The 26,601-nt window shown below is 42.8% G+C and overlaps 2 protein-coding genes across 3 annotated transcripts in view; both read left to right on the plus strand.

The window, feature by feature from the left end:
* The first annotated feature begins 1,051 nt into the window (after positions 1-1,051).
* ca5a (carbonic anhydrase Va) lies at positions 1,052-16,931 on the plus strand. 2 transcript variants are annotated; one of them, XM_080762408.1, is made up of 7 exons: positions 1,052-1,632; positions 5,802-5,999; positions 7,772-7,890; positions 10,827-10,922; positions 11,459-11,521; positions 12,323-12,481; positions 13,108-16,931. In XM_080762408.1, the coding sequence occupies exons 1-7, from the start codon at positions 1,473-1,475 to the stop codon at positions 13,264-13,266; spliced, it is 954 nt and encodes a 317-aa protein (XP_080618534.1). In that variant the 5' UTR covers positions 1,052-1,472; the 3' UTR covers positions 13,267-16,931. The 2 variants fall into 2 exon arrangements, with proteins under 2 accessions (XP_080618534.1, XP_080618535.1); XM_080762409.1 differs by lacking the exon at positions 1,052-1,632 and adding an exon at positions 5,453-5,638.
* A 7,270-nt stretch (positions 16,932-24,201) lies between these two features.
* Positions 24,202-26,601, plus strand: part of slc7a5 (solute carrier family 7 member 5) — a 29,502-nt gene continuing 27,102 nt past the window's right edge. Inside the window, exon 1 of the mRNA XM_080761471.1 lies at positions 24,202-25,020. Coding sequence (XP_080617597.1) covers positions 24,435-25,020 — 586 coding nt within the window. The 5' untranslated portion in view covers positions 24,202-24,434. The remainder of the gene's footprint in view (positions 25,021-26,601) is intronic.

Raw genomic sequence — 26,601 nt, forward strand, 5'->3', positions numbered from 1 at the left:
ACACACACATCTGAATAACCTTTTATTTATTCTCATTTTAAGAGGTTTCCACCGGCAAATCAGGTTCAGATCATGTTAGTACATGTTTGTTTGCTTATGACGCATGCAAATATTTTTCTCTGTTCGTTTGTGTTAGGGATTAAAGTTTGCACCATGCATGTTGTTGAGACATTCCTGTACTGGGTCTGGGTAATTAACTAACATGCACACTGCATGCACACTGCACACATTGTCCTCATGTTTATGAGGTAAAGAGAGATTAGATGCATGCACACACACACACTCCCACACTCGTTGTCCTTGACCGTACATTGTTTTTAACATGTGTTCATGCCCTGACTCAGTGGTGAGTGGTCCTTGAGGGGGGGTTTCCATGTGGTCCCCAGCTAAATGATGGAGAGTTGGTAATTGCATGGTCACCAAATGGTCCTGGACCCTTATAGACCTTTAACTAGTGTAAAATGAAACCAAACTTAATTTTACACTCAAGAGTTAATTATTTTTAAAACATTTTAATTTACAAGACGTCTACACAATTAGAGAATGTAGAAGAATTGTTATTAATACAGACAGCATGGAAATCTGGACATATAATTTAGTTTTGGGTCTGCAAGGCTAAATCTAATTAAATTGTGCTCCATAGCTCAAATGTAGAATAAATCATGGAAAACCACTGGCCCATAAATGAAATCAGTTCAGGACTTCAGGTTCCATACATTCGTGGTTATATGTCCCAGACTCCCAGACGGAAGTGGTCAAGTGGAACATTAGTTAATAATAATACACACATAACAACACTTTTCACTAACAACGGTTAGCTATTAGTGTTAGTGTGTCATCAGTGATCACGTCATTTGATTTCATGACTGAATTCAGTGAATTGTTGTTATGGTGTACTGTAGTGACTACACTGAAGGCTACTATAAAGTAGATAAGGATGAGAGCATGTGCGTTGTGCGTGCATCATCACAAACGCCCCTACGCCTATTGGTCGGTTTTCCATGTGGCGACCACCCCCTTCGTCCCACTCCTCTCCGGCCATCATGCCGTTACTGCCGTATGGCGGCCCGTCTGATCTGTCTACTACCGTATATATTTGAATTGATGCCTTGCCTTTTGAAGGGCACGTCTTAATAATAACTTTAGCCAAACGCGGAACCGGTTGAACGGGTCGTGCCAAGATAATGCCTTTGAATGTTTAACCGCTACCTTAACGCATCATCGCCAACTGCCAAGAAGAGAAGAAAAGAGTCGAATATTTTCTCCACCTCCTTCGACAACAAACAACTGGCCTGGAAGCGAGTTGTTGTTGTGAAATCGACGTGTTGCTGCTCGTAAAAAAAGGAAAAGACAGAGAAAACCCACCCACCGCCGATCGATCTGCCACGACTGCTTGATCTTTACCCATTTCTTTCTTTGTCTTCTGGTTGCATTCCCCATCCTACAGTAGCTACAGCTGGATCAACAACAACATGGTGACATTAGTGTCATCTCTCGCCAGACCTCTAGCTCGCCAGCTTCACCGGCGGCTCGTCAAACATGAAGCATGCAGGAGAGTTCAGCAGCGCTTCATCCCCGTTAGACAATACTGCAACCTCACGGCGTGTTCCAGCAAATATGTGCTGTCACAGAGTAAGTATACCCGGTAGCTATTATTGGAGCCACAAACAGACACATGGGTTGTTTAAATATAGCTGGTGATAGCCATTATTATGCTGTTATTGTGACACTGACAGCCATGGATCATGTGCTGAATGATGATAGTATGCTCATCTTTCCACCACCCTGGCTGCTTCACATACATCACATTCGATGTCACATACCTGTCTATGTCTATTATATATAAATGTTAAATGTATGTCATTGGTTTCGTTTAATTGCTCGGTACAGTCTTTTTTCCTTCTACTTTTTATCATATCAAAGCATGCCTGAAGAGCGCTTCCAGGAAAGCCCAGGACTGGATTTGTTTTATTTACTTTTTGCATATCACTGCTTGGCTGTCAGGTCATGCGTTTTTAACTTTGTCTTTATCGCCCACCTCCTGTCGGGATTGTCGGCCACGAGTCGTGTTTATATTTATAACCACGACGATGTTATAAATATAAAACAATCATCGAATAGCTTAATCTATTCTAGACGTATAGACAAGATGACGTGCGTGATCAATAGATCCTTCGATGTTGCACAGAAAATGCAATTGGACAGTTTCTATTCTCTGAAAATGTTGTTCTTTTGGGTCCCTAATCTGATCCCCGAGACATAGTTAACAGATTGAGTCGAGATGATCCTGTTTGATTAATCAGCGCTGCATGGAGAAAGCAACATCCTATGTAGTTTGTAGGCTTGTAGCTACATACATATGATTTGCTAAATTGCTACACATTTCCAAGATGGTTGTTGGATATCTACATCATGATTATTATACTAGTCTAGACTCTGAGACTCCTAGAGGGTCCTCAGGGGTACTACAGGACAGGGTGCTACAGTTGTATGATAAAGGGGGAGGGGTTAGGGGAGGAGATGATGTTTTTTTCATCCAGGAAGAAACCATAAATACAAAGGGAAGACATCATTGCACATAACACCACACCAAGGGGTCTAATGAAGTACTGTCGCCTCATAAACATGAAAAACTTCTAAAGCTTGTAAATCTTTACTACCGCAGTCGACCAAAGTGGTGCACACTGCACAGGTCAAACAATACAACAAAACAATATAATAATGCCATGCATACTGCATAATTGTATTGTTTCTGTGAGTCGAAAGTCGAAAAAGTGGGCCTTAATTCAGTAAACACCTTGATGGACTGGGCAGAGTTAATGAATGTGAAGGGGAAGGTCATTCCAGAGCCTAGAGGCAGGCTCACATGGAGACAACCTATATAGTTTGTCTCCATGTGAGCCTGCATCACATGTGCTGCTTCATCTCTCTCTCAGCTATGGGGTCCTAGGCCTGAACATTTAAGATGCACGCACACACACACTCCCACACTCTTTGTCCTTGACCGTACATTGTTTTGACCGAACATTCCGATCGGAGCGCCCACAGAATGTTGGATACATCCAATACTAGATTGTCTGGCACGGCACGACTTTTATGCCGCACCCCAACACATTATGTACAAAGTTAACACACACCGCATAAAGATTTTGTCTTGTTCCTCATCTTCTGCCAGCTCAAGGCACACACGGGGGCTATTTTTAAGTGGAGAAACAGTTAAGGACCACAGCACTTTCAAGTTCAACCAAGACAAACTAACTTGAGTTCATATTTAACTTTAACAAGACTTTTAAAGTGCTATTTAAGAAGGGCTTTTTTTGTTTTGTTTTTTTGCTCATACAAACCTATGTCTTTATTTTTTATTTTTATGATCAGTACTTTATTTTAGATTTTTTACAAACACATAAAACAGAGAACTTAAAATACAAACACAAACAACAACATCAGAGTACGTATTCATGGACAGACAAGACAGATGATACAAACCTATGTCTTGACTCTTGAATAGACCTGTCTGTCCACATGCCTGGTTTATGATCTGTCTACAATCTACTGTACACACCAGTGTTTGTCAGAACCATTTTGGAGTCGCAGGCCCATCTTTAGTTTTTTTCAGTGAATCTTTTACAATAAAGGTAGGGTAAATGATATTTTTTGGTTAAAACAGTTTTTATTAAAAGGTTAAAACTATATTCTGATAGTAATCATTGCTAGAGTGTTGGTTTAGTAACAGAGGTTACCAGCTCTCCAGCTCTTTAATGAACAGAAAATACATTGTCAGGTAGGTGACAACATTTCAGCCAGTAGGCTATGCCATGGTACCCATTAGATTAATCAACCACCATCTTAATTTTCCACTTCCAATTTAGTTTGCAAATTTATCTCAAGATAATGAACCCCTATAACTGCTCCCAATGAGCAGGTTGATGATGGGTAACTGGAAGGCTCTCCCCAAAACATGCTCGCCCCCATTTTTTTCCGCAGAAAACTCTTGTTTTTGTTTTACTGAGGATAAGGTTAGGTTTTGGCAAAGTTTTATTGAGGTTAAGTTTAGGAATAAGGTTAGGTTTTGGCACCGTTTTACTGAGGTTACGTCTAAGGACTGTGTTTTGGGGCGAGCGTTTGGTATGCCTTGGTTTCCTCCTCCACCGGTGTGTGAATCTGAATATAATGCACATTGTAAAGCTCTTTCGCACACACTATTACATACAGTATATGTTCAGCAGATTAGGAGGAGCCTACCTTCCCTGCCGTTCATTCACTACATTCCCTGCCGTTGACGGAGATCTCCGTCAAGTCTAATCCAACGCTTCACTGATGATGATGATGGAGATCTCCGTCATGATCTCCGTCATCAGGTCTTTTGATAGGTTGCGCTCTTGGCCAACGTATGAATGGTTCTAAGTTGCTTAAGCAACGGATTCAACCGTAAATGAACCAGAAGTGAACATTTCGCCTGCCATTCGCCTCCACGTTATCAGATTAGATTTACAAAAATGCATTTATCTCAGATTCTTTTCCCAGATTGCGTTTTTGGTCTAAATACGTTTTATTAAACGGCCACAAGATGATCGTCCGTCACAACACACAGCGTTCATTTTTTGGCTGCAGATGTTTTATGAATTTTATTTTCGTAAATCTTTTTCAGTCGTACATTTATTTTTCCGGGTCACACCCATAATCTGTTGTTGGCCATATAACCGTATTGTCCCTGCGGCCCGTTCAATTCTGCCTGGGGACAAGTGTTGGCCTTTCTCAATTTCCTGTCTCTCCAAAGTAACTGTCCTGTCTAAAAATAATAATAAACATCTGGGAAGAAAAAAAGTCCACAAGGAACAGAGCCCCGTAGTTGTGATTACACTGTTGTGAATTTCTTGTGAATTTCAAAAGGTAGAAAAGAAGGAGAAGGTAAACACCAATCTTGTGGTCTTGGTGATGACATTTATCCAGTGAGTTATTGTGTATAGGTTTCTAAGCACTTATTGTGTGCTGGCCCCTAGGAACAGAGAGCCAGTCAGACAACTCCCTGTGGAGGAGTCAGTGTGAAATCTGATGAAGATCAGACCCCAGTCAGACCTGTTCACTATAGTCTAGTCTACTTGATGGATAGAGTGGAAAAACAATGCATTATAATGCGTCACTGCACTTTAAAGAAAATCATGGGTAGAGACTTCCCCATGAAGACTCTGTTTTTTTAGATTGTGGGTGCATTTTACAAGATCCAAATAAGAAAGAACGAGACAAAGTAATTAGAAAGCAGGCCAGGCCTAAAGACAACTTGGCCTGTGTCAGTTGATGACCAGGAACGATTTCTGACCCCCTTTTGTTTGTGCCAGGACATTCCACGTGTCACTTTCTGTAAAGCCAGCCCACATATTTCTTATTTTGCCATTTCCTTTTGGAAAGGAAAAAAAGGACAGGAGGAAATGTTATTACTCAGCTTTTCAGCTTTTCTTTCATTTCCTTTCAATCGGGCTCAGGGAAGGAGTGTGTGTGTCTCTGGGCTTCTGTTAGCAGTCAAGGTTTTTGAGACTTAGACGTCATCTACAGAGGGTCACTTTCTCGTTTTGCTTTGTTTTATTTTCAAAAATGGACTGTTGTTTACAAATGCAGGAGGCAGCTGAGAACAGCATGAAGAGTAGGTATCACTGTCAGCATTTTTCTTGTGTTGTGTTGAAAAATAGACAACACTGACTCAGCTGCTGGTTTTAATCTTCTCTTCATCTGTTCTGCTCTGTGTCTTATCGCTTTGCCCTCTCTCTTTTCATCTTCTTTATTCTCTCTTTTCATCTCTCTTCCAGTGCATCCGATGTGGCAGGAGCCTTTGGAAGTGCCGGGAGGTGAGCGTCAGTCTCCCATTGACATCGTGGTGCGGAAGAGCGTCTTCGACCCGGCACTGAAACCTCTCGTTGCCGACTATGACCCGAAGACCTGCCAGCAGATCTGGAACAACGGCTATTCGTTCCTGGTGGAGTACCATGACACCACGGACAAATCCAGTAAGTTGTGTGTTGTGGTACTGTGCTGTGCTGTGGCACTGTGAGTTTCCATGTTGAATTAAACTCCCCCTGGGGTGGTGGCCTGGTGGGTCAGCTTTTTCAAAGGGATATTAAGCAAGAGGATATTGTTGAGCAAGCTCATTTTTAAAGCAAATTTGTAAGGATGTTTATATTATCGTCACTGTAAATTATTTTGTAAATGAATGCCATACCTCACCCTATGACAGCTCAAGTGTCGCATTTCTGCTACACTGCTGCCGAGTTGCTGTCGAAGTGTTGTTCAAGTCGCCACACTGTGTAAAACGAAAAGAGTAGACTCAAATAACACAAGGAACTGGTTACCAAGAAGAGTGAGTTCCTTTTACAGAGCAGAGCAGGAAGAGAGATGGGTCGTGGAAATTGTGAAACAAAAACATATGATTGCATGGTGCTTCACTGCATCATTGGAGCACTGAAAAGTGTAAGCCAGCTTTCTCTGTAGCTTGACCTATAGCCTAGTGAAGCAACATTACTTTCTAAATGCCTCTTTAGAAAATAAGAAATTGTAGATATGTAGCTGCGGCAACTTGGACTGAGTTAACAAGGGAAGGGCTGAACAATAAAGTATTTAATTCCCTTACACTTTGAGCTGAAGCTTAAAAGTTTAAATGATTTTCACATGAATAGCCTAACCCTAAGTACTGACATAATTCATTTCATATGTTGCATTACCAAGCCCTTTTTTAGCAAAAGGCCGATGCACACCTCAGAAGGCTAGTGACAGGTGCGTAGGGCAATAGAGCATACATTAAAAAGGGTATCTTTGAAAAACAAAGAAAAGGTCCCGCACACTGTCAGACACACATTTTGGCAAGTGTCTGATATATTTGCCATTATTTAACTTTTTTGACTACACCGCTATTGGTAAATTATATTGCCACTGTGTCACAAGTTTTATCCATTTTCAACCTGGTGTCCTAATTTTTGGTAGAGGAAATTCTTGAAAAGTTTTCAACAATAGCAGCTCACAAGCTTGTAGACCAGCTATTTTTGAAAATGTTTGGATAGCGCTCAAGTGGTAAATATAGGTCAAAGCATGGTAATCAGTGGTCTTGGACAATATTGAGATTGGCATCAGACCCAAAACTGGCATCGGTCGGGCTCTAAGGTTGGAAAAAAAACCAGCTGCCTCGTGCCACATGGAAGTGGTGACTGTCATGTGACTTGCCTGCTTTATCTGAACAGTAACAGTCAGTCAATGTCTAGAGTAGGCTATGCAGGGAAGGCATAGTCATTGGACTGGAGTTTCCTCACTTGACATGACTTGTCATGAATCAAATTATAGTTTTCTTTAATGAATTTATATTGTTCAGCAGTGAGGGGATTTTGACTCGACATAGGTCTGCTGGACATTCAGATTAAGGTTTAAAACTTTACAGAACAGACAACACCCTACCCTGAAACATCTCTTTATTTTGTTAGTTTTATTGAGCACTGATAACTATCTGAGCATTTTACCGGTGCCATTAAGAACATCAGGGTTCATCAGGTCATATGAATTGTTTTACACAGCAGAACCGTTTTACTGAATTTGTTCTGCCTTTTGGTTAATTAGTAAAATAATACACAACACAAGATCCAATGCAGCCATCTCTCTAACCTACTTATATAAATATATGCTTACAGGAATTGTGGCATTAATCTTTCCATTTAACAGAATGTGAAACAGTCACTCCTTTCATATGATTCATGACAGTTTTTCCATTCTGTTTTCTTCCTCCTTCCTGGTGCAGCACTGAGAGGGGGCCCCCTGGAGGACAAATACAGGCTGTGTCAGTTCCACTTCCACTGGGGTGAAAGTAATGCCTGGGGGTCAGAGCACACTGTGGACAGGAAGCTCTTCCCTGCAGAGGTTGGTTTTCCTTTTTTTTCCTATTTTAAGTAGCAGAGCAAACGCTTAGGTTGTCCTTACATGGGATGGGTTGGGCTATTTGTGTTTTATTAGCAACAGAGTTCTTGCATCTAAGAAACGGACAGATTTCTGTCAGAACACAGCTTGATTACGATGGACATGTCTCATGTGTAATAACTAATAACCAAAAGACATGATGCTTAGTTTGCAACAACAGCATACAGAGGAGTCTCCACTCTGCTGAACCTTGCATAAGGCATATAAGCAAGGCATTACACAATATGAGCTACATACGTAGAGGTGGCATGGATCATTGGACCACTGTAGCACGCTATGCAGTGATGTGGTAGACACATGGATAAGTGCACATGGTGGTTTGTTACACGTGTCCCTGTCGGGGGGCATACGTTAGTCCGACATAGACTCGCCCGTGGCTCCGACATACATGGTAGGTAAAGACTCACCCATGGCTTCCGCGTGCAGTTAGAGTTATGTTAGGGTTTGGGCCGGGGTAGTGTGTCGGACTATTAGGACGTCGGACCAAAGATATGCACTCGTCTCTGTCAGGCATGTTAATGGAAAGTTCAGCACATCAGAGGACAGGCAATGCAGACAGACAGACAGACAGACAGACAGACAGACAGACAGACAGACAGACAGACAGGCAATATAGACAGACAGACAGATAGGCAATATAGACAGACAGACAGATAGGCAGAGACAGAATGTGCTTGCTTGTGAGTAAACCACACTCTACCAAAGGCCATTTGTTTTAATACATATCAGTCTCAACTCCACATCTATATTATTTTCTTCTTTTTGTGTTCTATTATATAGTTTCATACGTCCACAGACAGGGGGCTGGAGTTTTTTACACCAAGTATGAATCAAACCCCTAAATATGACATAACGTGACATTGCCTTTTCTCCTCTACCCGTCCGGTGAGTTTACACAAACGTCACCGTCTCTTCTGTGCCGTAGGTCCCACCTACCTTCCTCGTTCTTGGAAGAAGGAAACACTATTTTCACGTGTTGTTTCCATTCACTCCATTGCATAACAGCCACTTGTTACAGTGTGTGGCCATGTGTGAGTTCCTGACACAGGCCTATATTGGTTCAGGTGATGGGAATGTACCCATGTCATGGTTCACATCCCTCAACACAACTCGGGTGTCGAGTATTGTGGAAAGAGGATCACATTACAGTCCAACTGGCTGGTGACATTGTTCCGTGTGTGTGTACGTGTGTGTGTGTGTGTGTGTGTGTGTGTGTGTGTGTACGTGTGTGTGTACGTGTCCTTTTGTGTAGTGGTGAGCACTGATCCGCAGTCATCAATGATATAACAATGATATGATGTAGAACTCATTGCCCTTAGAGGAGTCACAGTCATCATAGCCAGACTGACTGTGCCTGACCTAGTTCTGGGATAGATAGTACAGTACATTTATGGCTGGGTCTCTGTCCATTCATGTGCCACGGGAATGTTAAAGTGAGGTGCTTTATTCAAGGGGCAAAAATGACCCCGGGCCATAACTAGAAGGTAGCTCACGGATAAGCAATCTGGGATCGCGGGACGATCGCGGACCACCCAGGAGATGATTTTTTTTAACTTAAAACTTGTGTTCAAATTGCGCCTGATGCCATGATGATTTCAAATTTAAGAGTTAGGTAGAGTGTGCGTGCGTGCGAGTTACAGTGAATGCTGGAAACCCGTGAACTTTGGAAAGGCAGAATGGGATGCTTCGATGTTGCTATGGTACAAATCGAGCGATCTCCTAACAACGAACACGACAGTTTAGCAATTCCTTTGTGTTTAAGAGCTTATACTTCTCTTGGTTTGTGTAGCTGTCTTCTAAGTAGGCCTCTGACTGTAAAATGATAGCAGTCAGCAAGCATGCAATCAGCTCGTCTCCATTTCCAGGGTTATGTGAGTCCCTATCTCCTCCTTGGGTGGACCTATAGATCTGTCTGTCTGTCTGTCTGTCTGTCTGTCTGTCTGTCTGTCTGTCTGTCTGTCTGTCTGTCTGTCTGTCTGTCTGTCTGTCTGTCTGTCTGTCTGTCTGTCTGTTGGTGTGAGTGCTAATAGGCATGCATGCGTTTTGTTTAGGGTCTGTTGTTGGTGGGAGTCTGGATTGGAACGTTGGATGTTTTCAGACTGTAATGAAGAAAGGAAGGGAATAGGGATTTTTTTTTATTTATTAATTTGTTTGGCAGTAGATCCATAATACATAAACACTTGATGTTTGACTCGAGACATTATTGTCTGTAGTAGTTTGTTGGCTGTTGTTTTTACGGCATGGCTCCACAGAGGCGTGCCATCTAGAACAGTGTGTCTGTTTGTTCGAAGCTAATCTGGCAAACCATTGCATCGGTCATTGCCAAATTGCATGTGTACACTGCCAGTAAGCTTAGCTCCAGTAACTATTTTCACAGTAAATGGGCACTGATCAGGCTGAATCATTTTTTTCAGCCGGGGCGCCTGATGGAGGGGAAAGGAACTGGTCGGAATAATGTGTTCCTTCCACGCGCTACGTCCGGCCAGGGAAATTCCCCCCTGTCAGGGGAAAAGAAGCAGCTTGGACTCCTCATGCATAGAAGGAGGCATGAGGTCAGTCCGCTGCCCCCCCCCCAGGTTGGCAGAGGAAGTGTAGCGCCCAGGATTACATTAAATAATTGGCACTGGGTGAAAAAAACTGGGTTGCAAAATCGTGGGATAAAGTTTATAAGGCTGAATCATTTACCAAATTGGAGTCACATGCTGGCCAAATTAAGTCCAAGATCCACATCGGTTCCCATGCGGATACCGAGATCGACACGATTGGATTTGTCTACCACATTCACGGGAAACAATCCATAAGACATGCACACACATTAACCTGTTTAGTCTCTCATCTTATATTCATGGATTGTTTGTATTGATTGACTGTGTTCCCAGCTCCATCTGGTCCATTGGAACTCAGACAAGTACAGTCTGTTTGAGGAAGCAGTGATGGAGCACAACGGTCTGGCTGTTCTAGGGGTTTTCCTCAAGGTAAGCACAGGTGCACACAATCACATACACACATACACACAGGTGCACACTTTACATACACAGGGAAGCAGATGCTGAGACTATCTTACCCCCTCAGGCCGGGCACCCATATTTGGGTTCTGTACAGTATGTACAGTATTCAAAAATGTAATTTTTTTGATGCTGCTATATAAATATTTGAAGTTTTTCAGAAACCTTAGGTCAGGATTTAGAGGCGTTTTTAGAATCGGCTTTATGCCTAAATGGGTTAAGGTGCAGTTTATTTGTCTGTTTACAAGACAGGCAGACAACCAGCAAAGCTTGTTTTGCTACTACGTGGCTTATTTCTAAGCTATAATGTTTTCAGATACATATTTTAGCATGCTGATGAAGTTAAAACGAGTAATACACTGTCTGGATGTCATCTTGAATAAGATTAAAAACGAAGTAGTTTACAGGGACCTTAACTGTGGCACATTATAGTTTGTATGATGAATGAATATGTACTATGCACAACTTACATTACGCTAATATCTGTTTTGTATTCCTTTTTTTAGGTGGGAAAGAGACACGAGGGACTTCAAAAGTTAGTGGATGCCCTGCCTGCAGTTAGACACAAGGTCAGAACACCATGCACACACACTGACGAACACTCTGAACTGTGCTAAGCTAGCAAATGATCTTAGTAAAACCCTAAAAGAGAAAAAATAGGGGGATGAAGAGCAAAACATTTATTGTGAAATACCATTAAGATTGAGTTCATTGAGTTCAAGTTAAAGAGTCTGGCTGCCCTTAATTCCTGGAAACCGAAATCTTATCTTTCTGTCCTCATAAGCTTATCTCTAAGCACACCTGATAACGTTTGTCTTCTGTATATTAATTACTAACCAAGATAAGTATTTATGTTGGCAAGGAGTGTTTTCCTAGTAAAGACTTGAAGTGTGGTGATGTTGTTTTTCCCTATGCCACCTCACCACGTACACCCTGGCTGGCAGCAGTGGCTCAGGGGGTAGAATGGCCGTATGGGAACTTTAACCCATTTAGGCCTGACGTCGAAATAAATAAAAAGTCTTCTGAAAGAATATTATATTCAAAGATTTGTGCCACATTTTCACAATTAAAAAAAAAATAGCAGATCTACAAGCTCGTAGCTTGTAGATCTGCTATTTTTCAGTAGCTAAAGTATAACATAATGCTTAGTTAAAACACCAAAAGGGGTTCCCTCCCAAAATGGGTTAAGGGTCCCGGTTCGATTCCCCTGCTCAGTGTTAAAAGTGCCTTCATGTCAAAAGCATTCTTGAGCAAGGCATGCTCCCGAAGAGCCTTGCCTGTTATCAAAAGCGTTGTACCTGTTCCCCTGTTGCCTGTACCAACGTTGATGATCACTGGAAAACATTTGTTTTGTTTGTATCCACCAATAGGACAGTGTTGTGGAATTCGAGACGTTTGACCCTGCCTGCCTGTTGCCCGCCAACATCGATGACTACTGGACGTATCACGGCTCTCTGACCACGCCCCCTCTGACGGAGGCTGTCACCTGGATCGTTATGAAGCAGCACATAGAAGTCAGCCATGACCAGGTGTGCTAACTGTTACTTCGCAGCATTTCATTTTTTTATTTACTTGACCTCTGACCCTGTTGTTGGTTGACTAGAGCTTGTGTCACTTTGTAAGTCTCTCTGCGTAAGACGAGCATCTGCTGCTAGATCGGTGGCTCAATGTTTTCAGGTTGTTTTTTTTAAGTCCTTAAATTGTCACTTCTCTGTCATCTGGGGACCTCCCTTCAAAATCGTCTGCGGACCCCCCTGGGGGTCCAGACCCGAAGGTTTAGAACCACTGTGCTAGATGCCTAGATTGACAGAGTAAAGGGACTTGTACTGTTTGACTCATTTTTAAATTTGAATATAACTTGGCTCATTGGTTCTCACCTGGAGGGTATCCAGATGGTCCCCAGATCAATGTTGGATAGTCGGAAACCACATGGACCCTTATATGTGGTTGTAACTCTGAGAGTGTACAAATGGAACCAAATTTGGTTCCACAAGTAATTTTGTACACTCAGAGTTATTGTGATCCGTGGTCTAATGCAGGGCCCTATAGTTATTTTCAAAACATCTTGACATTCTTTGAAAAATGTCTGAATATATTTTTTAAATTCTAACACCACAAACTTTGCCAACATGTCCGTTCTGTTGTCCTCATTAAGCTGGCGGTGTTCCGGAGCCTCCTGTTCACCTCGGCGGAGGAGGAGGTGCAGAGGAGCATGGTCAACAACTTCCGCGTGCAGCAGCCCCTGTGTGGACGCCCCGTCCGCTCCTCCTTCACCCCCTTCCTTCAGGGGGGGGAGGACCCTCACACCCACTGAGGCGGGTGGACAGACTGATAGTGTACCCAGACATACGCAGCCAAGAGGCGCCAAGAAAGCGCCTAGAGCAGGCGTCTCTTCCTGGTTTTCCAACAGCTGGTGGATGGAAATGACGCTCGCGCACAGCTGAAACTTGACGCGTCGGCAAAAATAAAGTTTGCAGCCGCGTGCAAACGTCATGTCCATCCACCAGCTGTTTAAAAACCAGGAAAAGACGCCTGCTCTAGACGCTATCTTGCCGCCTCCTGGCGCGTATGTCTGGGTGTACCCAGACACAAACAAACACATGCACACACACACACACACACACACACACACACACACACACACACACACACACACACACACACACACACACACACACACACACTCCTTAAGAATATACTGTACACACCCCTGGAGAGATCCCAGCACTCGGGGGTGAACAAAGTCTTAATTTTTATTTAATTTTTTGACACTTTGTCCATCTGCCCGGCCGGCTGGCTTTGGTCACTGTTGCTGTGGGAACTATGTGTTTGTGGCATTAGGAACATTACAAGACGGGATGAGACGGTTTTAGCGTTTCGGTGTGTGTGATACCGTATGTCCTGTTGCACGTCGACCCTCGTGATTCACCTGGTTCTATTCAAACCACACCAATCGCCATGCATCTACTTGCAACCGTTTGGTTGCAAGGAGTTGCATGGCGACCCATTTGTGTACAGTAGCTTGAGCTTTAAACATCGGTACTAAGATCATTTAACCAACAAGGCATGATGACGATTGTGGTGGTGGTGGTTGCTGCTGCTGTGGGAGGGAGATGGGACAGTAATATCTTTTATGCATTTTGTCAATCTGACAATATTTATTATGCTCATATAGTTACAGTACACGGCTACTGTAATGTATGATGTACAGGTGTTCCAAACATCACCAACTCTTTATCCTCTTGTTTCAGGATAAAAAGCGCCTTCTACTGGCCATAGTCACTATTACAACTGTGGCTGTGATATACATAAGGAGGTGGGGGTTAGAGAACTCTCACACGTTTACTCCTAATCATCGCCCATGAGATTTTAAGTGGACTGATTTAGCCGTGTGCATCTCTGATAGAGTGAATATATAATATATAGGCGTACTTTTTATCATTGCTTTTATCAATAATCTACGAGGTAAATAGATTGTACGTGTACGTGTTACCGATAACTTGTTTTCATAGTTTACTAAGGGGAATAGAACGTACTGTGCAGTTGAGTGGTTTAATACCTTGTCTGCCACTGTGGAGATAATCAGATATTGACCACACCACGTAGCCTGGTAGGCTACTTTACAGTTTTTACAGGATTTAAACATCCGCATGCTTGGGCTACTCTGAAGATTTAAAGGTACTTCAGTGTAGTTGTTTGCTATTATACAAGTAGCAGACTAATAGCAGACTAATGTACAGTATATAACTGTCTAAACCCTGGTTTCTTTGCAAGGTTACAGTAGCCCTGCACCTTTATTTTTTTAGCAATGTTTAATTAATTAATCAGTTCTCTTCTTCCATGCGTTCACATGGGCAGATGCAAAGATACAGTCTACCATTCATTGTCAATGGAAGCCAGCGACGTGAAGATGCAAAGATGCATCCGAAGTTTGTAGCTGCTGCAAAAGCTACAAACCTACAAAGCTACAAATTGAAGCTGAGCTGGGTTCAGTTTCCAGATGCAAAACAACAAATATGCTGTGGTGTTTGCATCTTTGCATATGCCTCGTGTGAACGCAGGGCTTAAAGCTCTCAGTCCTGGGGACGGATTTCAGTCCTGAGGATTTCATAGAGGTCATTTAATGTTAACGCAATGGTCTTACAGCAGAGTATAATTAGGAACCATAACCACAGTGCCTTTAATGTTCTTTCTGTTTCATGACTCACTGCCCTGGGCCAAGTTTCCAAAATGTAAATTAACATGGAAAGCATCCGTGTTCCACTATGATGTGAGTCTCGACCACTAGAACGATGCTACCATGATATTGGTAAGCATTGCCATGTTTGTCCCTATTGAATTTCCAGTACAATTCCACTTGGATGACTAGAATCTGGCGGTGCTACTACTAGAAGAAGTCACTCTGGGCATTAGTCGTGGGGTTTATGTACTGGAATTTGTATTATTATTTTGGTAGAAAAAGAGTGAGCTGGCCAGAAATCACAGGACAAATCAAAATCTCTACTGGTACTGTGTGAATTGATTTTAAAAAAGCAATATTTTTTAGATACCGTGTATTGTCATGAACTGCTGTTTCCTGCATTTTTTTTTTTTTTTTAATAATGTCAAAACGCACAACAGATTTCTGTCCAAATTGCGATCCATATGAGGGATGGAACTAGATAAAACGGGCTGTATACAGTACTGGGACCAATCAACAACTCGCTTGTTATCTGTCAACTCAAAGCACACCTGTACAAGTGAAATGGTAATATTGGTTTCCACTTTTTCAGCTACTTTAGCTATGCTTCCATAGCCTTCAAATTAAAAACTGGACCTCATAAATTATGAAAAATCAATCATGTTTAATTTCTTTGTCATAGATGTATTGTATATACTGTAAATGGAATAGTTTTCTCAACGTAGCTGTGGTATTTCACTAGATGATCTAATGCAATAATATGCTACCTTGCATCATGCAATACTCTGAAACCTTGTAATGTAACCTATTTGACCTACTGTATATCACAACCACAACAACCACAAGTTGTTACCTGGGTGTGCCTTATTCAACACAACAACCTTGCAGAGAAAGAGAAACGCGCAGAGAGAGCTCATGAAGTAGACACACACAGAGAGAGAGAGAGAGAGAGAGAGAGAGAGAGTGACGGGTAGAAGAGAGGTGGAGTGAACTACTAGAGAGGAGCCTTTGATGTTAACAGGGGTTGGCTGAGTTTGAGTATACGGCGGGAAAGACAGACGAATCACTTCCGTAAAAATGTGGCGGTCAGTTAGGTTTGTGATCTGCGGAGTCAAAAGAGGAAGGAAGGTTACGGTTGTCGTCTGTCAGTGTTGTCGTCGTTGTCCGTGACACTGGCTCTGTTCAAATCTCAATTTGAACTCCAAATGAAAAGAGCCACTTATCTTTTAGTTCACTATTACCCCTATACTCACATGATTGTACACATGCACATAGTAGCCCCTCACTGGTGTCTCCTTTATGTAAACCTTCTCTAGTTGCTCATAAACCTTACAGAAAACATGAAACAAAGACTTTATACACACAGAAGCCCTGCGGCCCCTGTCACACACGCACACACATACTCGCACCCTCTGCCAACCCCCGTGCAGCTCTCTTCAGTGGTTCCTAGAAATGCCTATACTAGGGTTCCTCCCCTAGCAGGCATTCAAGCCTTTAGCCGAGGGCTAGTGTGTGAGGCCATGCATTGAAAACACTATGCTAACTGAACATGTATATGAAAGGTTGCTGTAGATGCTAACGTTGGTTTTGCTGGCGTGACGATGATTCGATCTGAAGCCTTACTTAGACACACTAGATAAACAATGAGGGGGCCAGAGGGAAAAGTGCGGGAAGTTTGAGAACAGTTGTTCATGATGTATGAAACATTTAATATTTGCATTTTCTTCACTTTGTGCATTTTAAGCCTTTGATTTGGGGAATGTTCATCATATACATTTTGATACGGTTCACCAGTAACCTCAGTGGGGATGTTGGTAGTTTGCTGTTTTTGCTGGATTTTGGTGTTTTGTGTGTCGTAGAAACTTGGTGGCAAGGGACCCAATATTGCCTTCCCATTGTACAGGAGTATTTCATTGATTTATTACACATGTATGCACTATTATCTTTTTATCATGTATTACAGCTTATTATAATTATGTTTCCTTTCATTCAATACATTGTATTGTTTTATCATATAATGCAGTCCATCAAGGCTATCGATGCCGCTGTGATATATTTTCATTTTTCTCTGCCATGAGCACTTAGAGCAACGGATAATGACATTACAGGTGACATTCAATTGACTTCCTCCAGAGATGTATACACAAGAATGAAATGCTGACACTGAAAAATCTCTTGTTATAGAACATAATCTCTATGCACCAGCACCCCCCCTGGTGCTGGCTTAAAATCCCCCTGTCGTGTTGCATCTTTGGTGGGAGCCTATTTTGGAGTATGTGATGTTGTGTTGCATACCATAAGTGTTCCTTTGTAATCTCACTCACAGTCAAACACCCATTTTCGAAACCTTCTCCTCCCCTTACTCTCATTCTCAGTTATGTTTTAGCAGGTGTGCTCCACACTTGTGAAATGTGTAGCTGTGTATTCTGCTGTACACTATTGTTGTATGTAGAGCATACTCTTACTGTTTATTTGCTCAACGGGCAGCTAACATTCCTGCCCTATGGGGCTTATTGAGGCCCGTTCTCATCCCAACATGCCTTCATTGCTCCACCCGGGTGACTTCTCATTGGACCAGTCCAGCTGTGTGTCTAGGAAGTGTTTTGCTCCCTCAGATCCTAGCTCTCTGGGGGAACTCTATAAACTACAACCAATGTGCACATTGACCAGGCAACGTGGATGTACAGAAAAAATAGTAGATACGGTATATTTTAACAAATTCTTTATGAGATATATTAAAATATTGTATAATAAAAAGTAACATGATTTGTGATCTGAATGCTTTTGCTTAACGAGTTATGTTTCCCATATGGACAAAGGAATTGTACTTAGTTCAAGTGATACAAAAGGAAGCTAGCATGAGATAAGGACATGGTGCTGGTGACAATAATTCAATTTTCATTAAACATTGTGGACATGAGAATGATTAAAGGTCCAATCAGGCTGTCAGAAATACAATACAATTCTTGTTGTGTACAAGGCGATCATTAGGAGAGCATGAAGCTTAGCTCATGATGCTATAGTTTCTTTGCAACCATGATAGGCAAAGTCAGAAGCAACTGTTTGGAAAACTAGCTGTGTTGTGAGTGGTGGATACAGTATGTAATACAAAGCTACCAAGATAAGATTTTCAGCACACAAAGAGGTGTGTGTGTGTGTGTGTGTGTGTGTGTGTGTGTGTGTGTGTGTGTGTGTGTGTGTGTGTGTGTGTGTGTGTGTGTGTGTGTGTAGACAGACACGAAAGGGGGAGAGAGATGGGGAGTGACACACGGCAAAGGACGTCGGGCCGTCCGGCTGGCTCGGCAGCCTAGGTGCCCAGACTCTTATCATTATGCTTGTGCTGTCTGTCTGTCTGTCTGTCTGTCTTGCGTACGTGAGTGTGTGACTGTGTGTGTTCCTGACAGGCCACATTTGGGGATGAACGCTATGAACATTATGCAAATTGAAGACAGAATTACCATCCCCAATTACATTTTACTGCAGTTTCATAAGTTTAGGGTTAGACTGAGTTAGGTACAGTATTTGTTAGGGTTATGGGTAAATGGAAATTAAAATCAAAGTGAGTTACACTGCATGTAACACTAAAATATCTTCGTAGCCAGTTATACCCTTTATAGTGTCAGGGCTCTATATACGACTCGAGCCCCCCTCCTTTTTCCCTCCACCAAATCTCAAGCTCACAATGAGTTGCAACGTGACCCGTAGCGAACCTGTAGGTTGGCTATCTTGGCGGAATGTTCGCCCCCAGAATAGCAGCGCTAGGGAAGTGGTTAAAAAAGGTGGAGTTGTACAAAATGTCCCAGATCTTGGGAATACATAGGTCCCCATTGTTGAGTTGACCCACCAGACCCAAATCCAGGACGGAACAGAGTTGAGAATAAAGCCCCCTTGCTCACTGATCTCTGTGCATCCCTCCCTCCCCCCATGCACTGAGACCTTTGAAGCCTCTTGAGGGGATGTTTGGGGGCCCCACCAAAGTTCCTGGGGGCCCGTGGGTGGAGTGTTTACACTATTTTACTCACTGTTGCTCAGGCCTGGTTTGAGTTGGATCTCCAATTGATTCAAACCAAAGGACGGTAGTTTCAAACAGATTTCTAGATGCTGTTTGTTGTCCTTGGCTGTAGGGGAGAAACGTCTGGGCCTGGGATGGACAAACCATTCAGTCTAGCGTTTCCCCTGATTGTGTCAGGTCTGGACAATCTGAATGAAGACCATCTGCTTTGAGATATGTGTGTGTGCGTGCGTTTGTGCATGCATGTCCGTCTCAAGCTGGTCTGGTAGCAACGTGTAGTGACATTCTTGTTCTCCAGGCGGGTTGGAGATGGTCTCCCTGCTCTTCTATTAAGACTAGTGTTGTATTACTCGATTCCTTGACTCGTCTCGAGTACGGTCTTGAATCCACATTTTCATTACTCTGTCTCGTCCCCTTCTCGCCCTTAATTTGACTTGGACTTGACTCTGTCTCGGACCAAGGGACTCGGGACTCTTCCTTCACCAAGTCCATTCGAGTTATGAGTCACTACAATGCAATGAAATCAATTTATTATACCCATATTATGAGGAGCCCATTCACATTAACATTATAAGAGAGCTTTCTGGTGCTTATAGACAGCTATCTGTCAGCGAAATCTAAACAACGGAAAAAATTGGTTCTTTTTTATCTGTCTTAGCACCACACTGACCTGAATTCATTCTCTGACCTTCAAATGAGGACAGGGATGATGAAAAGACAAGAAGTAATAAAGAACCCCCTCCATACAGGCAAAGATACAAACAGGAACACAGAGGCCATTCTCATCTGAACTTCCATGAGTCATTTTGTCTCCTTCCATCCCTCTCTTCTTTCCCCTCTCCATGTTTTCCCCTTCGTTTTTGTTTAGTGTTTTCCCATGTGTATAATTGCTGGGTCTCTGGTGAAAGGGCCCGAGGAATAATTCCAGTGTGTGCAAACACAGGTGGTCTTTCCCACATGTTATGTATGACCCAAATTCTTTTTTTAACATGGCGGTGTAGCATTGAGGGTTTGGATAAATTGGATGTGACATGAAAAGTTAACACATAAAACACGGTAAGTGTGCGTGTGCGTGCGCATGTGTGTGAATATGTGTTTGTTGTATCCAGATGGGAGAGATCGAGGCTGACAACAGAACGGATGCTCCCCAGAGTTTCAAAGGGCTGATGTCTCCCCCACACCCACGTTAGATTGTTGCTGGTTACTTCATGATTAACACAGCATTCTGTCTCAGATCTGCAAGTTATAACCTTCTTCAACAGCACAAATCCTTCACCACACACCAGAGCGGGTCAAATAGTCATCTGTACGAGCTTTAGAAATCTATTTCATTTTGGCTATGATTTTGAATTTTTGATATTATGAAACTATGGAAAGTATCTGAAATATCTGACGTTTTCATTGATTTATAGTCCATCATCTGGCTTTGTTTTAGTATTGTAATAGGATCTGGTACATCAAACATAGACAAGAATGCAACCAGGGGAAATGCAAAGTCTATATTTTTCCACAAATGTAGGCTTTGTTTTTATTCTATAGTCAGATAAAAAATCTTTTTTTTAAGATTAGTTTTTGGAGTTTTGCCTTTGATAGGAAACAGTAGACAGACAGGAAAGGGGGAGAGAGATGGGGAGTGACACGCGGCAAAGGCCGTCGGGCTCGAGAGTCGAACCTGCGGCACGCCGTCCGGCTGGCTGGCTCGGCAGCCTAGGTGCCCAGACTCTTAACATTATGCTTGTGCTAAAGTTAACCATAATTCATTAATAGTAGGCCTTTGGCACATACCGCAATATAACTGTGTATACCTCAGGCAATTGAAATATGTCACAATTGTTTCTTGACAAAAGTCATAATCAAAACATCATCTACAGTGTATTATATTCCAGATTATCTATTATCATAGCAATCTAACTGCTATCCCTGTCAATATAGTCTTTGTGTATTATTATATGGCACCAGATATGTAACCTTTACTAACACAAACTCAGGCATGTGTTTCTGTGTAGATCCCTGCTGATGGGGTCGGGTCTCCACCCAGCTTCCCTGCTGGCACAAGTCTGCCACATAGAGATGACGTCTCTTATAGTGAGCTACAAGAGATGAAAGTTGAGAGTTGGGCTTAGTTGTCACCTTGTGCTTCAGCAACATGCAAATGTACATACATTTTGAAGTATACAATGTGTATGTAGGCTGAGAAATGCTGTTAAAATACAGTAGGACCAGATCCGAGGGGAAATGCAGCTCTGGGGTGGTTAAGCTGGACGTATCCACGCATGCTGGAAATGTCTGACATAATACAGGCTCACAATCTGTAGCAGAAGTGATGTGTTGTGAGCTTGTAGATCGACTATTTTCGATGACGAGAGGTGAAGCACTCAACCACCCCCTTGTTAAGGTTTCCTTTACACTTCTTATTATGCAAAATAAATATGCATGATGTTATTAATACAGCTATCATAATAGTTCAAGGTTTCTGTATTGTTACATCTTGTATGTAACAATACAAAAAATATTTAGTTTGGGTTCCTCAGTCATTTCTGCACTGCAGGCTTTGTATAACGTTGTAGTGGTTCTATAAGCAAGCACATCAGTGCATGCAGCGCAGCAGGTGGTTTCAGAGTTATGTCTGAAACAAGAGTTACAAGGTCCTATAAATTAATTGTGAGAAAATAACAGCAATTCATTGATATGAAAAATAAGAAATGTACTTTTACTTGCACTTTTAAGTGTTTACCATTGTGGAAAATTGTGGAAATTGCGGAAATTGCGGAAATGCGAAATTACGGAAATTCGAAATTGCGGAAATTTTGAAATTGCGGAAATTGGAAATTGTGGAATTGCGGAAATTGCGGAAAAGTGTTTAAAAACACTTAAAAGTGCAAGTAAACTGTAGACTGAGGAACAAAATGCAAGGGACTGTTCTGGCAGCTTTTGATATTACTATTAGTAAGTAAACAACATCAGGAAGAAGCAGGAGTCAACCATCAGGATTCTAACTTATTTTATTGTTATATGTCATGATGTCATCACACCGGAGAGAGACTATAGTGTCTCCCTCCAGAGCTTCCCCCAGCACTCCCCACACACATCCCACACATATTTTATACTTTCAGCAGTGTGCAGAGTTTCAGGAGTAACAAGAGATGGCCCTTCCTTAAATGGACTATAGGCTATTCTATAGTTAACTCACACAGTTTGAAATAGGTTTCCATGAGTCGGCAGTCTCTAATGAGTTTGTCAGTGAAGAACAGGTGGTATGTTAAGTATCATCTACTAGTAGGCTACATTAAATTAATCAATACCATAGTGTTTATATGCATTTTCGCCACCACAGGGCCAAGTACAGACCTCTGGAGGGCCCTGGTCAACTACAGTAACTATATAGGGTTTAAGTGGTTATTAAAGGCAATAGACATAAAGTTTACTTGTGTTGAGTTTTGGGTTTTAGGACAATATAGTATGCCTTGTCTAATGGTGGTGTTTCTAAGTCATAATACTGTAGGCACCCAACCATACCTTAAATTTGTACAAAGATTCACTAAAACATAATTCTGAAAGACCGAAAAAAAAAACCCAACCCAAAACAAAATATTGTTTACCCAATACAAAAGGTTGGCTGGACTCAAGGACTGCAGGGATATGGAACTTATTCCCTTGACTCCTGGAGTCCTAGGGGTCTGAGAGCCCCCCCCCCCTGAGGGGACCAGACAGACAGACAGGGTCGTCGAAGGACGAGGATTATGTATTTCTTTATCTCTGTCTCTTCCTGGGACACGACCCTGCCCATTATCATGGCTTAAGGCAGACAGGCAGAGCCAATATGTGAATGCTTCTGTAGGCTTTAGCAATTAAACACTTTGACTATGTAGCAGGGCACAGGAAATTGCATACGCTAGTCAGTCAGTCAGTCAGTCAGTCAGTCAGTCAGTGTGTGTGTGTGTGTGTGTGTGTGTGTGTAACTGTGTGTGTGTGTTGCTGAGGGAGGGGACGCCAATTAACACTTGTCTCAAAGCAGCATGATAATTCCTGTGCTGTTCATCAAAGAACTATGCCTATTCCATTAACAAAACGGAATATATGGGGGCCATCTTGCCACAGATATGGTTAAAAGATATGGGGGGGGGGGGGGGGGTTACATTAAATAAATAGTATATGTATTCAGCAAAAAAGATCATGATGTAATTAATCATTACCATGCTCTATCGTATAGCCTACTGTAAATTGACCGTACCGGTCTTCATCTTCACTATTTCTCACAATGGATGTGTGGAGAGTGAATTGGTACAGTAGAATGCCATCAAACTTGTAAGGCTTGTTTGACAGCTCGGCCAAGTTACAAGTCAATGTACCCGAAATCAGCCCTCGCCCTCATGTACCCTCGACCGGCGCAGTGGACCGCTAGAGGGCGGGGTAGGACCAACAGCTGTGAAAAGGTGGACCAGCTAGGGTCCCCCATTGAATAGCGACTGTCAATTAATGGACCCTTATACATTTTTTGTACTCTTGAGAGTGTGTAAAATTAATGAATCGAAATGGTCCATTACGGGTCCATTTTACACTCTCTCAAGAGTGACATTACATTACTAGTCTACAAAGAATTGATATTTTGATCAACGTTTGCCTGTTATCTCTCCTAGCCTACCAACATCAATACATGGAATTGTGGATAAAATATTATCAAACGAGTGAAACGACAACAAAATATTCTTTCATTTTGGGTCTGAGAGAGAGGCTAAATAAATCTCAAACGGTGGTCCGTGGTGGCTCAATGCTGAATAAATAATGGGCCTTGATAATATGAAAAAGGGTTGAAAACCACTAATATAATTTCAAGTTCAACGTTAACCACCAAACCAGCCGGTCACGGTGCATTGCGTCCTCCAGACACTGGAGTAGGGGTCTCCTCTAGTCTAGACTCTAAGCTCTAGACTCCACCCAGTGATGGAAGAGAGAGAAGCATCGCCATGTGGGGCGGATTATAATGTTGTGACGCCGAAGCAGGAGAGGAGGTTTCATCAGCACGCCTTTTCCTCAATTCCTTTGTACACACACTACAGCAGAGTAGAACCAGAAGAGAACACGCCACGGCCACGCGTCTTTTAGTGAGTCAGCCTAACCGGCGGCATCATTCATCATCACTCAGGCGGACAGAACAGAAAGAAAGAAACCCAAGTGACCGAAATCGTAGCAATAAGGGCGGAAAGCTTTGTTTGTCATCCGCCGAGGGGACAGGACAGGAGAGGGGACAGGACAGGAAAGGGCGAGAGAGACATATTAGGGGAAAGAAACCATGTCGAATTTAAAGAAACGGAGCTCCGGCTCCAACACGTCTGTGGACCAGCGGGAGGAAGACAGGCAGGTCACCGAGAGGATGCTAGGGGAGAACGGGCAGAAGAGCCCGGACAGTGCGGCGTCGGCGGGGGGACCCCCCGGCGAACCCGGGGCGGGAGACGGGGCGGGAGACGGGGTGACGCTCAAGAGGACCATCACGCTGACCAACGGCATCGCCCTCATCGTGGGCACCATCATCGGCTCGGGCATCTTCGTGACGCCGACCGGCGTGGTGAAGGAAGCCGGCTCCGTGGGCCTGTCGCTGATCGTGTGGGCCGTGTGCGGCGTGTTCTCCACGGTGGGCGCGCTGTGCTACGCGGAGCTGGGCACCACCATCACCAAGTCGGGCGGCGACTACGCCTACATCCTGGAGGTGTACGGCCAGCTGCCGGCGTTCCTCAAGCTGTGGATCGAGCTGCTGATCATCCGGCCGTCGTCGCAGTACATCGTGGCCTACGTGTTCGCCACATACCTCCTCAAGCCCATCTTCGGCGAGTGCACGACGCCGGAGAGCGCCGTCAAGCTGGTCGCCTGCCTCTGCATCCGTAAGTTGAGTTCGGGTCACCAACAGTTACTCATAATAGACCGTGCAGATGCATGCATGCATGATGCATCATCATGCATGCCTCCTATAGCCCCTTTTGGCACCCGTGGTTACCTTTTCTGTATTTGGGACGTCCCAAATCCAGACAAGGAAACCAAGGGGTCCCGAATCCCGAAATAAGGGGCCGAGTTTATTTTAACTTTAAAGCTGATGCAATGTTTGAGTGAGTGGCTGAACCGGTACAGTTGTAGACAGACAGACACTACACTACAGAACAGTAGGGCCAGGCTACTATAGCCACTACTAGCCACCAGTCATCCTCACTTCACATACTCTTGTTCTGGGAAACGAGCACACAAATTGCCCGAGTTAAGGTTAGTAATAGATATTTGATAATGAGAGGGGGGCCCACAAACATACACAAACCAACTATACTACTATTATACTCTTTACTACTGCAGTAAAATAACACAATGAGCACATGTGCTCTCTCAAAGAAAGAGGAATGGTTTTGTGACTCACTCTGACTCACACATGGCATAGGCTAAGCAGTGGTGAAAAGATGCAGTATTATTTCATCACCACCTCCCTCCTCTCAGTGAGGCTACAGTAGATCTGATCACACCCACGTGCCATGATGAAACTGACTATCCACTACTAGACTGGAGAGATTGAGAACAGTCATACAGTGAACAAAAACATTGATTGAGCCAATGAATACTATTATAGATTATTATATCATACGGCAGTATAATTATTTAGTGTCCTTAGAATTTGCCTGCTTAGTTGAAGGTCTGCAACTGCAATGTTTGGGATTCTTTTTTTTAATTTTAATTGTATTTTGCTGGTGTGTGAATGTGTGTGATATGAAGTGTAAGCTTCTCATATAAACACAACCATTGTTTAGTTAATTGTTGAGTCATTAATTAACTGTCCTGCATCCATCCATTGAGGGGTTGCCAATTTCATCCAATCAGGATGAGAGAGAACCCATTTATAAGCTTCAATGTGAAATTTGTCTGCTCACTTCTTTGTGTCATCACTTAGTTCCAATTTAACCTCTTTATCCCCGATATCCTGTATCCTGATTCCTGCGTTCTCTCTCCTCCTGGTTGAATATAATGGTGCTACCACCACCGACCCGGGAAAAAAACTAAAACTAAACAAAACAGGGGGACCACTGTTAGTAAACCAACACGCAATGATTTCTATTAGAATAATAGAGCTAGTTATTGTAAGTTGTAACAAACAAATACCACTTACTGCAATGCATCTTTAAGCATTGTGGGACCGGAATTCCATAAACAATCGGAGGATTTCTGTACAGTTTTATCATTAATTCATTCTAAGCGGATTATCTTCAGATAGTTGATATAGACAATATAATATCATCAAATAAATTCAGAATAAAGAAATAGGCTATATTCTTTATACAAAAATCTCCTTTTTGATTATTTGGTTAATTGAAAAAGTAATTGACTGACTGACTGACCAACCACTTAACCTGCATTATGCTTAGTTGTACAACAGTGGCGTAGGCCTATATGGCCCAGTCCCACTACTGCAGAAATGCTTTTCAGGG

The sequence above is a fragment of the Protomyctophum bolini genome, assembly GCF_963924005.1.
Source record: "Protomyctophum bolini genome assembly, chromosome: 4".
In the NCBI taxonomy this organism is placed as follows: Eukaryota; Metazoa; Chordata; class Actinopteri; order Myctophiformes; family Myctophidae; genus Protomyctophum; species Protomyctophum bolini.